The following is a 12,196-nucleotide window of genomic DNA, read 5'->3' as shown; positions in this document are numbered from 1 at the left end:
GTGGTGCAGCCCCCCGGCAGCTGAGCTCTCCCTGCGCAGAGGCCGGGTCCCCTCTCGGCGGTGGCTGCGGCGAGGAGGGGGGGTGACGGCCGCTTAGACCCGCGTGGTGGATGCCCGGTGCGGTGCGTTTTGGAGCCCGCTGCTGTTACACACATGTTACTGTCGCTCTGAAAATTAAAAGAGTCTCCAAGGCTCATCCAGGGACTGTGTGGCAGCGGCCAGAGTCCCACCTACTGCTTGGTTGTCGTGTTTGTGGTTCCTGGTGTGAGGGTTTGGGGTCGGGTCGCCCTAGTGAACTCCACCCAGAGGGCGAGTTCCTGCACTGGTGGGGTCGAACGGGCCGTGCCTGTTGCTTCGATCACTCCTGCAAAGTAGCTCCTTGTCAGGGCCTGGGAAGGTGGCTAAAGGTAGGTGTGTTCCTGGCTTTGCCATGAAATGGTGAGCGGACTTGTGTCTGTTAGCAGGGCACCCCAGGAGCTGGACATGGTCAGGTCACCATCGCCCTTATCACAGCTTCTCGTTCCACTCTGACAGTGCCCGAGGTGGCTGTGCCAGTGCAGGGCTCCTTGGCTGGGAAATTCACTGGACTCCAGAGGAAGAGCTGGCTGCTGGCTTGGGAGGTGGCTGGGCACGGGTCGCCGTCTGGCTTCCAGCTCTGGCAGCCGAGGAGGCGTTTTGGCAGCAGGAGAGCTGCGTGGTGCTGCTGCGTGGTGCTCCCTGCTGCTGCCGCCCTGGCGCGGGGACTGTGGGAGCGGAGCTGCTCCGCGCTGAAGGACGAGGGGTTGGCTGATGGCGGTGTAGTGGTGAAACTTCACTGGAAAGCCTGAGCTACGGCCATCCAGGAGACCTCCTGCTGTGGTGGTACCCGTGCGGGAGGGGGCATGGGGCGAGGCACTGCTTCCCCGAGCGGCTTGGTTCCGGAGGGAGGCACCGTGTAGGTGAGGGATGAGGTGGGGGGGGGGAAAGGCCGGTTGTGTGCTCCAGCCCTCGTGCGGTGCTCTGGGCTCCTCTGACATGCTGAGCCGAGAAGCTCCCTCGGTCGGGCGCTGCCCCGTCTGTCTCCTCCCCGCACGCTGGAGACGGCGGGCAGGGCTGCGAGGCAGCTCCAGGCTGCTCCGCTCCGCTCCCCCGAGGGAGATCCTGCTGTCTCCTAGCTGGGTGTTGGGGAAGTGGTGGTGTGCTCTATCAGGAAACACGAAGAAGTTGAAGGAAAACCCTTAGAAGGACAGGAGGGAGTTTTGGCACAGCAGCAAGGCACAAAATAGATGCTTTTGCCTGCTGTCGTCAGGAATCTTCCTCTACAATCTGCTGTGCCGTCTGTCGGCGGTGGAACAGCTGGGGCGGCTCCGTTCCCTTTTGCTTCTTGAACTGCATCTGGCCACCAAGATTTCTGTCCTTCGGGTGTGAAGGGGATGCATCTGGCCACCAAGACCGATTTCCATCCTTTGGATGCGAAGGGGAGCGTTGTCTTGGGGTGGTACAGCAAGGAGCTCCAGGCCCTTGACTTAATGGTTGCCTTGTAGAGAGGACATTTAAAAACTGGTCAGTTCAGCGAGGCGAGGAGCAGCTGCTGCGCTGGCCGTGTCCTGCCCGAGCTGTGAGAGTGCTGCCAGCGAGTCCTGGCGGTGCTGCGCTGGCCCTGAGCTGGGGGCGACGCCGGGCACTGGCTGTGGGGCAGGAATCGGCCCCAGCACCCTCCGCCCAAGCGCTGCTCCCGGGGAAGCTGCCGTTGATGCAGCTGGAAGCCTTTCCCGCGATGGCTGAGGACCCTCCGGCGGGTTGGTGGCCCCGCTGCCGAGCCCCGAGAGCAGGGGGCAAGCGGGGCTGGGGCTGGTCCTGCCGCTGGCTGGCAAGGATCGGGGTGCTGTGACCTGCCGGGCTCTGGGGGGCCTGGGCTACGGGAGGTGCGGAGCAGCTGCTCCCCGTGCTCCAGGGCTGCGGGTGGAACCCGGGGCAGGGAGGCTCGGGCAGGACAGAAGTAGTTTGAAGCGCTACCCTCGCTCGCTGTGTCGCTTGCCAGCGCAGCCCGGGCCCATCCCCTCCTCCCACCCTGGAGCTCCTGCTTTCCCAGCGCCTTCCTCCCCAGCAGGACCCAACCCCTCAGTGTTTGGCTTGACCCTGGGCTGGTTACAGCAGCAGGCAGAGCCCCTTCTGTTTTCAGCACAACTGTTTATTGATAATCTTCGCTTATCCACTGTATGAATGTTACCGAACTGTGAGACAGTTACCGAGCCAGCCTGCTTCCCCAGGGTCTGGTTCCGGGTAGTCAATGCGTGTAGAAATCATGCACTTCAGATATTCTGTAACAAGACAGGTGTAAAAAATATCTCGGATGTATTTGAAATCTCTGCCTTACCTTGCAATCTAATCACTGAAAAATCTGTAAAGAAACCTTAGGGGAGCGGGGCTGCGTTCCCTCCCAGGCAGGGCACAGAGGCGAGCGGTCCCCAGAGCCACGCCGAGGCCACCAAGCCCGGCACGGCCGTTCCCCAACCGGAGGCGCAAGGACAGCGGTGAGCATCCACGACATGCTGTGCTTCACCTGGAGCGTGTCACAAACCGCACGGCAGCTCTGTACCCTGAAACCCCCCCCAAAACAAACCCTGGATGCTGGGCGACTTCAGGAAAAGCACGTTGGGTGCTGGGCAGGGTGGAGGGCTCGTTCCTTTAAACAGCCCCTGCCTTTGGAAACCTGTCCTTTGCTGTCAGGTACGCGTGAGCTGCCTCTCCGTGCGCTTGCCCTGGCCCAAGGAAAGAAGATGGCGCAGCAGCAGGAAGCGTGACCTCCTTTCTTCCCTGGCCTTTACGGACAAATGAAAGCCCTGCTCTGCATTCCCAAACAGCGTCCCTGCCCCTGTGGGGGCTTCCCAGCACGAGCGGTGAAAACCAGAGGTTGCAGATAAAGCAAGGAGGGGATTCAGGCAACTGGTAATGCCCTTGGTCGGCCGAAAGAGCAGGGCTCGGTGCATGCTGGCCCCTCAGGAGGGCGTACGTCAGGGTGCTGCCGGGCTTGCTGCCTCGCTGGGGCTGGGGGCACCCACAGCGGCGAGGGCCAGCGGGGAGGTGGCATCGTCCTCTTCTCCCTGCCCGTGTGGCAAAAAGGTTTCGCAAGGCAGGAGGGCCGGGGAGCCACGTGCCAGGGCCCTGCTGGCATGCGAGGGAGGGAATGGGAGCCCCTGGGCTTGTGGGGCAAGAGCTCTGTGCTGCCCCGGCTGCCCCAGCCCGAGCAGCCCCTGCCCAGGGGAGGTCGTTGTGCTCGCTGCAGCACCCGGCGTCCCTCTGTCTGTCCGTCCATCCAGGGACTGCAGCCGGGACAGGGGCAGGCTGAGCGCAGCACTGGGCTGCTTGGCAGGTTTGCCGGTTTGGGGTGGGTGGGGGTTTGCATGTGTGTGTTGTTTTTTGATGACCACGAGAAGTTTTACATTATTACATTCAAACGAACACCCTTGGCTTTGTTACTCTACTTCTGAACACCGCAAAACACAGTAGCAACATAACACGTACGAGAGTGGCGCTGCAGCTAACCACGGCGGGAAGGCGATGCGCTGTCGTGTTGGAAAACAACCCCTGAAGCCGACGATGGAAAGGAGGAGATGGGCGTTGGTACACGTTGCAGTTTCCATTTACAAGAGCCCCGGGAGGGAGGACCCGAGGCCGTGTGCTGGGAGGAAGCTTCCAGCGCGGCAGGCGCCTGCGTGGGGTGCTGGACCCGCGGCGGAGCCGAGCCGGCACGGCCGCCCGCCCGCCGGCTGCCCTCAAACCCACGACACCAGGCAGCGCCGTCATCGTCCTGGGGCGAAGATGAAGTCGAGGGCTTGGCGCTCCGCGGCGGCGACGTTGGGGTGCCACAGGTCCACCATGAAGACCACGCGGGGACCCTCCTCCGGGGGACCTGGGCGGTAGGCAGGCACAGGGTGAGGCCGTGCGCCCGTGGGAGAGGCCGGCGCTCGCCCCAACGCGTGGGTGACGAGCTGCACCCCGGGAGGCTGCTGCCTGCACCCTGGGCAGAGTGTGTGCCCAGTGGCAGGGCCACCCTGCAGCTGCACCGGGCAGCGGGGACGCGTCTGCCCGGCGCAGTAAACTCCAGTAAACATCTGAACTGCTGCTTACTGGGAGCCCAGTGCCTCCAGCAGCCAGTGTGGGGCAGGGTCCCCCCTGACGGGGCTCCGGCATTGCTTTGGGGGTTCAGACCCGAAGGCTTCCCGCCCGGGGCGGGGCAGCAGGCACGCTGCTGAGCTCGCCCTCCTTGCAGCTGCGTGGCAGAGCCGTGCAGGGAGCTGCTGCTGCGCCATCCCAGCCCTCCCGGCCCCGCCACGCTGCGCTTCCCAACCCCACAGCAGGGTTGATGTGGGAGCAACAGCTTTTGTTCTCCCACTCTCTTCACACGCTCCCCTGCACAAAACAGCTCTGCTCGGTGCTTTTATGCCACCGGTGACTAATGCCGGTTAATGCAGGAGAACTGAAGCAGAACAGCGTCCGTCAGTGACGGGGAGAGGCCACAAAACAGGTCGGCCTGGAGCTTTTCTCGCTGCACGGGAGACAAAGACGCCTCTGGCACGTCAGCGCTGAGCTGCTGCCTTGCAACGGGGCCGCTGCAGCCGGCAGCGCTGCCGTGAGCGAGGGCGGGAGGATGCTGAGGCTGTCGGCACGGGAGCCCGAGCTGCCCTGCGAAGATCTGGGGGCCGAGGGAAGCCTTTCCGTGCCAGCTGCCACGGCAGGGAGAGGATCACCGAGTCCTGTGCTGGGCTGGCAGTGCTGCAGCGGGGCGGCACGGGAGCGAGCGCTGGGGCAGGCTGAGGAGGGGGGCGTCTGGGGGGCTCCACCGGGTGAGGGGCACTGGGATGCTCCACCACACCAAAGCAGCAGGGAGCCTGCGTGAGCCCCACCATGCCAGGAAGGGGGGTACTGCCGAGGGCCGCAGCGATGTGACCTCCATGGGATGCAGGTGCCCCCAGCCCCACAGACCCCTTGGCAGGAGAAGGGCCTGGGTGCTGTCGCCCTGCCCGCCTGCTCCTCCCCAACCCCCCCAGCACCAGCATCGGGGGTGAGACGAGACAGGGAGGCCCCGGGGAGCTGCGCCTTGCGCTTACCTTCATGAAACGCCGTGTGCAGGAAGGAGTCGTCGAAGAGCAGGCAGCGGCCCTCAGCCCAGCACTGGGGCTCGCCCCCCACCACCAGCTCGCAGTTGCTGGGGGTCTTCAGACCTTCGGACACGAGAAGAGAGAGAGGACAGGGAGGGTGAGGTGGTGCTGTGCTCCCTGCGAGGATGGAGCAGCCCTGAAAGGCGAACGGGGGGCTCCACGCTGCCGCCGGGGGGTTGCTTCCCCCCAGAGAGCAGCAGCAGTGGCAGCATCCAGGGTTCAAAACACACACGGAGCCAGCACCCCGTTGGCCAGCTGCAGCCCCTGCCCGCTCCCTCCTGCCCCTCTTGTCCCCAGCTGCCCCAGGGGGGGGTCCCTGCAGTCACTCGTTGTACCCCAACGAGCTCAGCATCCTGAGCATCCTCTTTGGCACCTGGAATGGCCATCAAGTCGCCGGAGCCCACAAGCACGGGGTGTCCGCAGGAAGCCAGTTCTCTGGTGCATTTTCCAGCTTCAGGACCAAAGGGGGATCCTGCCTCCTCCTTCCTCCAGCTCTGCTGCGATGGCCCTGCCCGCTGCCAGGCTGGGGTCGGAGGAAAGGCTGCGCTGCGACTTGAGGAATGGACTCAATTCCTGGCTCTGACACAAACTCCCCGTTTGACCTTGCATCGCTCAGCACCTGCCTTGTCACTCGGTCCCCCACACCCGAGATGCTGCCACATGGTGACCCACCAGGCAGCTGCAAGGACAGAAATTCGGGAGGGGATGAGGCCCCGTGAAGGCCACATAAAGAAGCACGATCCTAGAAATAAAACCGTGTCTTTTCCTAAAACACTAGCGCAGGCCAGGCCAGTTTGAGGAGGGTCGAACCCATCACCCCCTGCACCGGGAATGTCACCCGCCCGCGGTGCCGAGGAGCGCTGGTGCTGGTGCAACCTGCCCCGAGGACGCAGCCCTGGCGGAGAAAGGGGTCAGGGCTCACGTGGCTCGGCAATGGTAACGATGCAGCAAACGAGCAGGAACGGATCTCCCAGCGATGCCAAAACCGAGCGAGCGCAGCAGGGGCTCCCAGCTGCCCAGGAGAGCTGGGGGTGCACAGAAGCCACTCTGCTTTTCCAACGGGTGTTTCAAAGACTGCAAAACCCAAAGCCATTTCCCTGCACAACAGCCTCAGCTGGAGACGCTCCAGCTGGAAAGGGGGAGCTGAGCAGCCGGTGGAGGCGGCAGCCAGCAGCCTTTCCATCGCGCCCGCACCCCGGGGGATGCTGCCCTGTCCCTCGCAGGGGCAGAGCTGGTGCCTGCACTTGGCCCTGGGCGTTCATAGGAGCAGTAGCAGGGTCGGGGTAAATCCTAGAGAGTGGCTCGGCTACGCTGACAGCTGTGCTGGCTTGTCAGAGCAAGCTGGCCTGAAAGGGCTGGTCGTCTCTCAAACGCATCTGTGCCCCAGGCCCAGCGAGAGCCGAGTCCCCAGCACCGAGGCGGGGGTGTTGGTGAGCGTACAAGTAGCCCCAGGCACGGTGCTGTGTCCTGGCGCATGGGCCAGCAGCCCCGGAGCAGATGGAGCTGGAAAACGTGGAAGGACAAGGGAACGACCCACATGGCTTCTCTCGCCGGGCCGTGCATGCTCCGGGTGGAGGGCTGGCCCCAGCCCCACACTGCCGGGGGTTCTGAGGACCTCGCCTCACCGGTCCCCTCCCAGGAACCGCTCTCAGCCTCTTGCAAGGTGAGTGCCTCCCCCCAGCGCCCCAGAGAGAGGGGAGAGCCGGCGGCCGGGCGGTGAGCTGCCTCCTGGCACCAGCAAGGGCAGAGATCCCAGCTCCCCAGTGGCTCCCGAGGCCTGGAGAGCTCCTCGGAGCAGCTCTGAAGACTGATTCCCCTTCTCACTAAATGGCCAGTCACCGCCTGAGTGTGTTTACCCAAGAGGAGTTGGCTGAACAAGCGCGTTCGGTGTTTGCCAGCAGGGCCCGTGCGGTGCCTCCCCCGGCACGATCTGTGCCGCTGCCAGCGCGGCAGAGTCAGTCCCGACCATCTGTGCCGCGTAGGCTCTCCCCATCCCGGGCACCCGCGGGGCGGGGGAGCACCCCGCCGCTGGCCCAGCCCTCGCCCCACCAGAGGGGATACCCCAGCACCCCCCACCCCTGGTTTGCACCAAAGCAGCACCTCTGCTCGCATCTGCAGGGCACCCGAAATCCCGGGAGAGGGGGAGCAGCCGGAGGGGCGGTGCTGGGAGACAGCACGGTCCCTGGAGTGGGACCCCGGGCTGTCCCGCACCCTGTGCTGGGGAGGTGGGGGTGCCTGCAGAGTGAGGGTCGTTTGCAGAGCCCTGCACAAAAGCAGTCCTGCATCTCGCACAGGCAAGAGCCCACCCCTCCAGGTCGGAGGGAGAAGGAGGCGAAACGCTCCTGCTGCTGAGCTGGGGACCCCGGTGAGGTCGGGCACCTGGGGGAGACGGAGCGCCGGCCTCTCCTGGGGAGGCCGCTGCCGCCAAAGCCCCAAAACCTCCCTCAGGCCAGAGCAGAGCAGGCACCTGAGCCGGCCCCGGGGCTGCAACGAGTGGCTGAACTCGGAGAGCGCGAGGTGCGAGAGGCCTTTTTTGGGCTCCTGCACCCAGGCGCAGCTGCAGCCCCTGGCACCGCCCGCGGCGGGGTCACCCGGCCAGGCTGAGCCACCCCGCCGGGCACTTACCCAGATGGCAGCGGATGCGGATGTTGGTGGGTCCGTAGTGCTCGGCGATGACGGTGCCCGGGCTCAGCACGGAGATGCACGCGTTCCCAAAGACATTGTTGCCAATGCAGGTGCGAAGGCTGCCGAGCAAGCGGTACGTCCGTGGGCATCTCCTGCAGTTCCTGGGCACACACATGCCCTGGTTCACCAGGTAGAAGGTGAACCACTCCCCGCTGGGCGTGCTGTTCATTTTCCATCCTTGCGGGAGGCTGCAGTTTGAGAAAGCTTTGTAGAGGGTCTCAAACTCGCACAGGATGGTCTGGAAGTTGCGCTCCAGCAACTCCACGTCGTGCTTTTGAGCGTCCCGGGAGAAGTAGGGCATGGTGGGCAAGTCTGGCAAGAAGAAGACTTCTGGCTTCTGGATGGACGGCCGGCTGTTGAGGTAGCGGCCCTGCTCGCGGATGCCCTTGTGGATCCTGCCCATGCCGGACCAGGAGTAGCGCTTGGCATACTCCTGCAGGTTGTGGTAGAGTTTCTGGTTGAGCCCGTCGTGGTGCGTGCAGCGCACGCACTCGGGCGAGTGGCAGTAGACATACCCGTTCTGCACGCCGTTGGCCTCGGCGCTCTGCATCAGGGCGTTGACGGTGGCGTAGACGCGGGGCTGCTCCCGCCCCACGTGGTAGCAGTACCACACGAAGAGGACCAGGAGGCAGGCGACGGCGGCGAGGGCGGTGGCGTCGCAGTCCCGGAAAGACTGGATGCCGGTGGCGATGAAATCCCGGAGTCCGTCCAGGGACCAGCTCCAGTCCACCAGCCACTCCAAAGACATGGTGGTGCAGCGAGGGGTGGGTGCGCGCAGGGGGGCCCGGTGGTCAGTCCTCGTGGTCCTCAGAGGCACCCACACCATGCAGCTGGGCCGGGGCGCAGGGGGAAGGGGCTGCCATGGGGAAGCGGGGCTGCGGCTCTCCCCTGCACACCCGGGGGCTCTGCATTGGCAGCAGCAGCCGGCAGCTCCTGGGGAGGCGGCTGACCAGGCTGCCCGGGGGTCCCAGCACCATGGGTCAGCAGCGACGTGCCCAGAGGGTCCCTGCCTGTGCTCCTGGGTCGATCATCCTGAAAGGCAGCATTGGAGGGAGGCTCTGGGGAGAGAAACCCGGAGGCGTTAGGGAGGCAGGCTCCCCGCGGGGGCTCAGCGCACAGGGTGCAGCCAGGGCTGTGAGGGGGATGATGGATGAGGAGCCCTCCTCTGTGCCCAGGAGCCCAGCATCATCCCACGTGGAGAAAAAACCCCCACCCCTCCCAACAGCATCTTCCACAAATATCCAAATGGAAGGGGAGGGGGGAGAGCCAGGCCCCTCTGCTCCCACAGCCCAGGGTGACCGTCCCCCCTCCTGCTCTCCCGCCCCATCTCTCTCCTCCAATGCTGCCTTAGTGTGTCTGAAATCTGGGAACGGAAGCTTCACAGCCCGATCTTGCAGCATCAGCTTATCCCCTCGACCTAAATGCTCTGAAATTACTCTCCCTCCAGAGGTGAGCTGAGCGCCCCGAGCCCACCCAAGGGTCTGCCCTCCAGGGACACAGGAGCCCCACGCTCAGCCACGGCGGCGAGGGCAGCAGGTCAGGGTTGGCTTGTTTGATTTCACCGACCAGAGGTTACCAGCTCGCAGGTCAGGGGAGTTGAATGGCTCCCAGCACCACCACAACACCCCGCACGCCTGGCCTGAAAAGCGGAGCCTGTCCCCCCTCCCCGAGGCAGGGGATAAGGCTGCTGCACAACCCCCAGCCACTGTCGGTCCCTTCTTCAATGACCTCTGGGCAGTTCTGTCCCACCTTACCATCTCAGCTCTTGGGAAAACACCTCGGCGAAAAGAGAAGGTGCTCCCACTCCTCACAACCACGAGCGACGTTCGCTCAGCCCAAACGCCCCCCTGGGCACTCCGAGCAGCAGGGGCAAAGGGGCAGGCGAGGCAACAGGGGAGAAACGGAGGGGAAACACCAACCAGGTCGGGAAGCGTGCCAAGAGCTACCCCAGCCTACGGCACGCTGCCAGTGCCCAAGGAGAGCCCTGTGATCCCCGACAGCAGCTGAACAGGAGAGTCTGCGGGCCGGGTCTCCCCACCAAGCGGATGCTCAGGCTGGGCACACGTGGAGGGTCACAGCCCACGCTGGAGCACCAACCAGGGAGGGAAGGATACGGGCTCTCACCTGGTTCATCCCTGCTGGTGCTGCCCCTGGACTGCACCCCCTGGATGCGCCAGCTGCCGCGCAGCCCCAGGCGGGGGGATGCAGGCTGGATGGAGCTGCAGGGCAAACGAGTCTCAGTCCGGGGGGAGTGACACAGGGCAGCACAGGTAAGGGGGAGGGAGGCGTTGTGGGAGCTCATCTGTAAGAGCATTGACTTGAAGGAGCGGGATGGGTTTATTAGCCAGGGAAGCCATCCAAACCCTTCCCAGCCCCCCCTGCCAAGGTCCTGCAGCCCGTTAATGAATGTGCATTTCCCTATCGATTGCAACGGTGCTGCACTTCAGCTGGGGGCCTGGTGCAGGGCTGGGGACACAGGCTTCGGGCAGTCACACACCCTGGGGAGGGACATCCACACAGCCGACCGGCCTCCGTCCTACTTCCTTGGAGCAGCACATTGCCTGTGTGCCCTGTCCCGGGATCTGCAGTCCACGTGGCACGTCACAGCCTCCCGGGAATTTTAAGATAACTTTCCTCCATCCCCACGGGCTGGCATCCCTCCAGACACGCCAACTTCTCCAGCCCAGGCCTCGGCTGCTGGGGCGCAGCCATGGAGCCGGTCCCAGGGGTGTTCCCCGAGGCTGGCACGATCCCCTCAGGGTGCTGGAGCGTGCTCGGGAAGGCAGGCAGAGCCCTGGCACGATCTGTATTCAGGGTGGCTCTCGCCCTGACAGGTGAGCAGGGAGCCGCCTCAGCGCAGCAGCCAGGCTGGTTCAGAAGCTGAGCGCACAGAGGGGGCAGAGCTGGGGGATCCGACAGCCTCGGGGTCCCCGAGCCGGAGTTGCTCACACCCCTGCGAGGGCAGCACAGCACAAACACAGTCCCATAGCTGCCCCGGTGCTGCTGCCCACACCTCAGAGGGGGAAAATAAGGAGCAAACCATCAGAGCAGCAACAGCCCAAAGCCCCCGCGCCCACGTGCAGCCTGCCTGGCCCCAGCGCCTCGCACCCAGGGAGCCTCCGGGCTGCACGGGGCTGCTTCGGGCAGAGCCGCCCGCGGCGATCCGGCCCAGCAGCTGCCTCCGGCACCGGCACAGGCAGCCCTGATGCCAACCTGCCCCAACCCACCTTCCGCAGGGGTTGCGCTGGCAACGGCAGAGCCCCGAACGCCGGCACCGCTCTCGGCGGACGCTGCGTGGCCGGGACCCACTGGCGGGCCGGTTGGTGCCGTCACCCGTCCAGCCCGGCGGCACGCAGCACGGCGGCCCTGCGCCGAGACGGGCGGTCTCAATAAAGCACCCCTGGCCTGAGATCCGAGAAAAAAGCTCATCAGCTAGTAACAAGCAGCGGAGCCAGCCCAGAAGAGTGGAAATCAATGCCACATCGCCCTGAAGTTGTGCAGGACGTGGAGGCGAGCACCGTGCCAGGCAGCAGCGGCGTTACATAATGAAGGCAGAGAGGCTTCGATGCAGCAGAAAGTTGCATCTCGGTGGCTCCGTGAGGACCCCGGCATCTCCCAGAGGAGGCAGGTTTCGCTCAGCCTGGCTGGGATGCCCAGGCCGCGGGCCCCGTGGTGCCCGGGACGCGTGGCGGGGCTGTCCTCGGCTCGGCACGGGCGGCGTCGCCTTCGGAAGCGGGGCTCGGCGCCTCGTGGGGATGGAGGAGCGTTGGGGTGAGGCGGGGTGCCGGCTGCTACTACGGAGCTGGAGCACAGCCAGGCAGCCGCGGGCGCTTGGCTTCGCCCTTTCCCGCCACCGTGCCACCCCGGCGGTGTCACCCAACCCGCTGCCCTCGCCCAGCGTGACGGTGTCACCCGGCGTGGCCTCAACCGCTCCAGCCGGTGTCACCGGTGCGGCCGCACCACCCGCGGTGCGATGCCCACCGCGCTGGCGGTGTCACCGTCCCCCCAGCCTGGCGGTGCCACCTGCCACCCCGGTGTCACCACCACCGTGCCGACGTGGCGCCCGGCCGACGCCGAGCCCCGCTGCCCCCACCGCAGCCCGGCTGCGCCCCCCCCGCCCTGGCCACCGCTCCCCGCCGCGTCACCCCCACCCCCCCCCCCCCCCGCCCCCCGCCCGCCCTGCGGTGCGATGCGACGCGGTCTGTACCGACCTGCTGCCCGGGCCGGGCCGGGCCGTGCGGGGCCGTGCGGGGCCGCCGCTCCGCTCCGTTCGCCGCCGCCGCCGCGGACCACAACTCCCAGCAGCCCGGGCAGGAGGGGCCCGCACCGCCCCCGCCGGGACCGCGCCGGGGCGGCAGCCTGCGGGGCCC

General features: G+C 65.7%; 1 protein-coding gene across 1 annotated transcript; it reads right to left on the bottom strand.

Moving 5' to 3' along the window:
* Positions 1 to 3,782: 3,782 nt before the first annotated feature.
* On the bottom strand, positions 3,783 to 8,652 carry ASPHD2 (aspartate beta-hydroxylase domain containing 2). Its single transcript, XM_086474388.1, has 3 exons — positions 7,767 to 8,652; positions 5,091 to 5,204; positions 3,783 to 3,892 (listed from the first exon to the last, which is right to left on the bottom strand). The coding sequence occupies exons 1-3, from the start codon at positions 8,650 to 8,652 to the stop codon at positions 3,783 to 3,785; spliced, it is 1,110 nt and encodes a 369-aa protein (XP_086330514.1).
* Between the last annotated feature and the right edge of the window lie 3,544 nt (positions 8,653 to 12,196).

The sequence above is a fragment of the Leptosomus discolor genome, chromosome 16, assembly GCF_034619465.1.
Source record: "Leptosomus discolor isolate bLepDis1 chromosome 16, bLepDis1.hap2, whole genome shotgun sequence".
In the NCBI taxonomy this organism is placed as follows: Eukaryota; Metazoa; Chordata; class Aves; order Leptosomiformes; family Leptosomidae; genus Leptosomus; species Leptosomus discolor.
This window is presented reverse-complemented; position numbering and strand designations above follow the sequence as displayed.

Bases quoted from the DNA above. Each gene is read 5' to 3' on its own strand.
- ASPHD2 (XM_086474388.1), bottom strand. From the start codon at position 8,652: ATGGTGTGGGTGCCTCTGAGGACCACGAGGACTGACCACCGGGCCCCC. The intron at 5,205-7,766 runs GTAAGTGCCCGG...TCGTGTCCGAAG, and splicing joins CCGCATCCGCTGCCATCTGG to GTCTGAAGACCCCCAGCAAC. The intron at 3,893-5,090 runs GTAAGCGCAAGG...CCTACCGCCCAG, and splicing joins GCACACGGCGTTTCATGAAG to GTCCCCCGGAGGAGGGTCCC.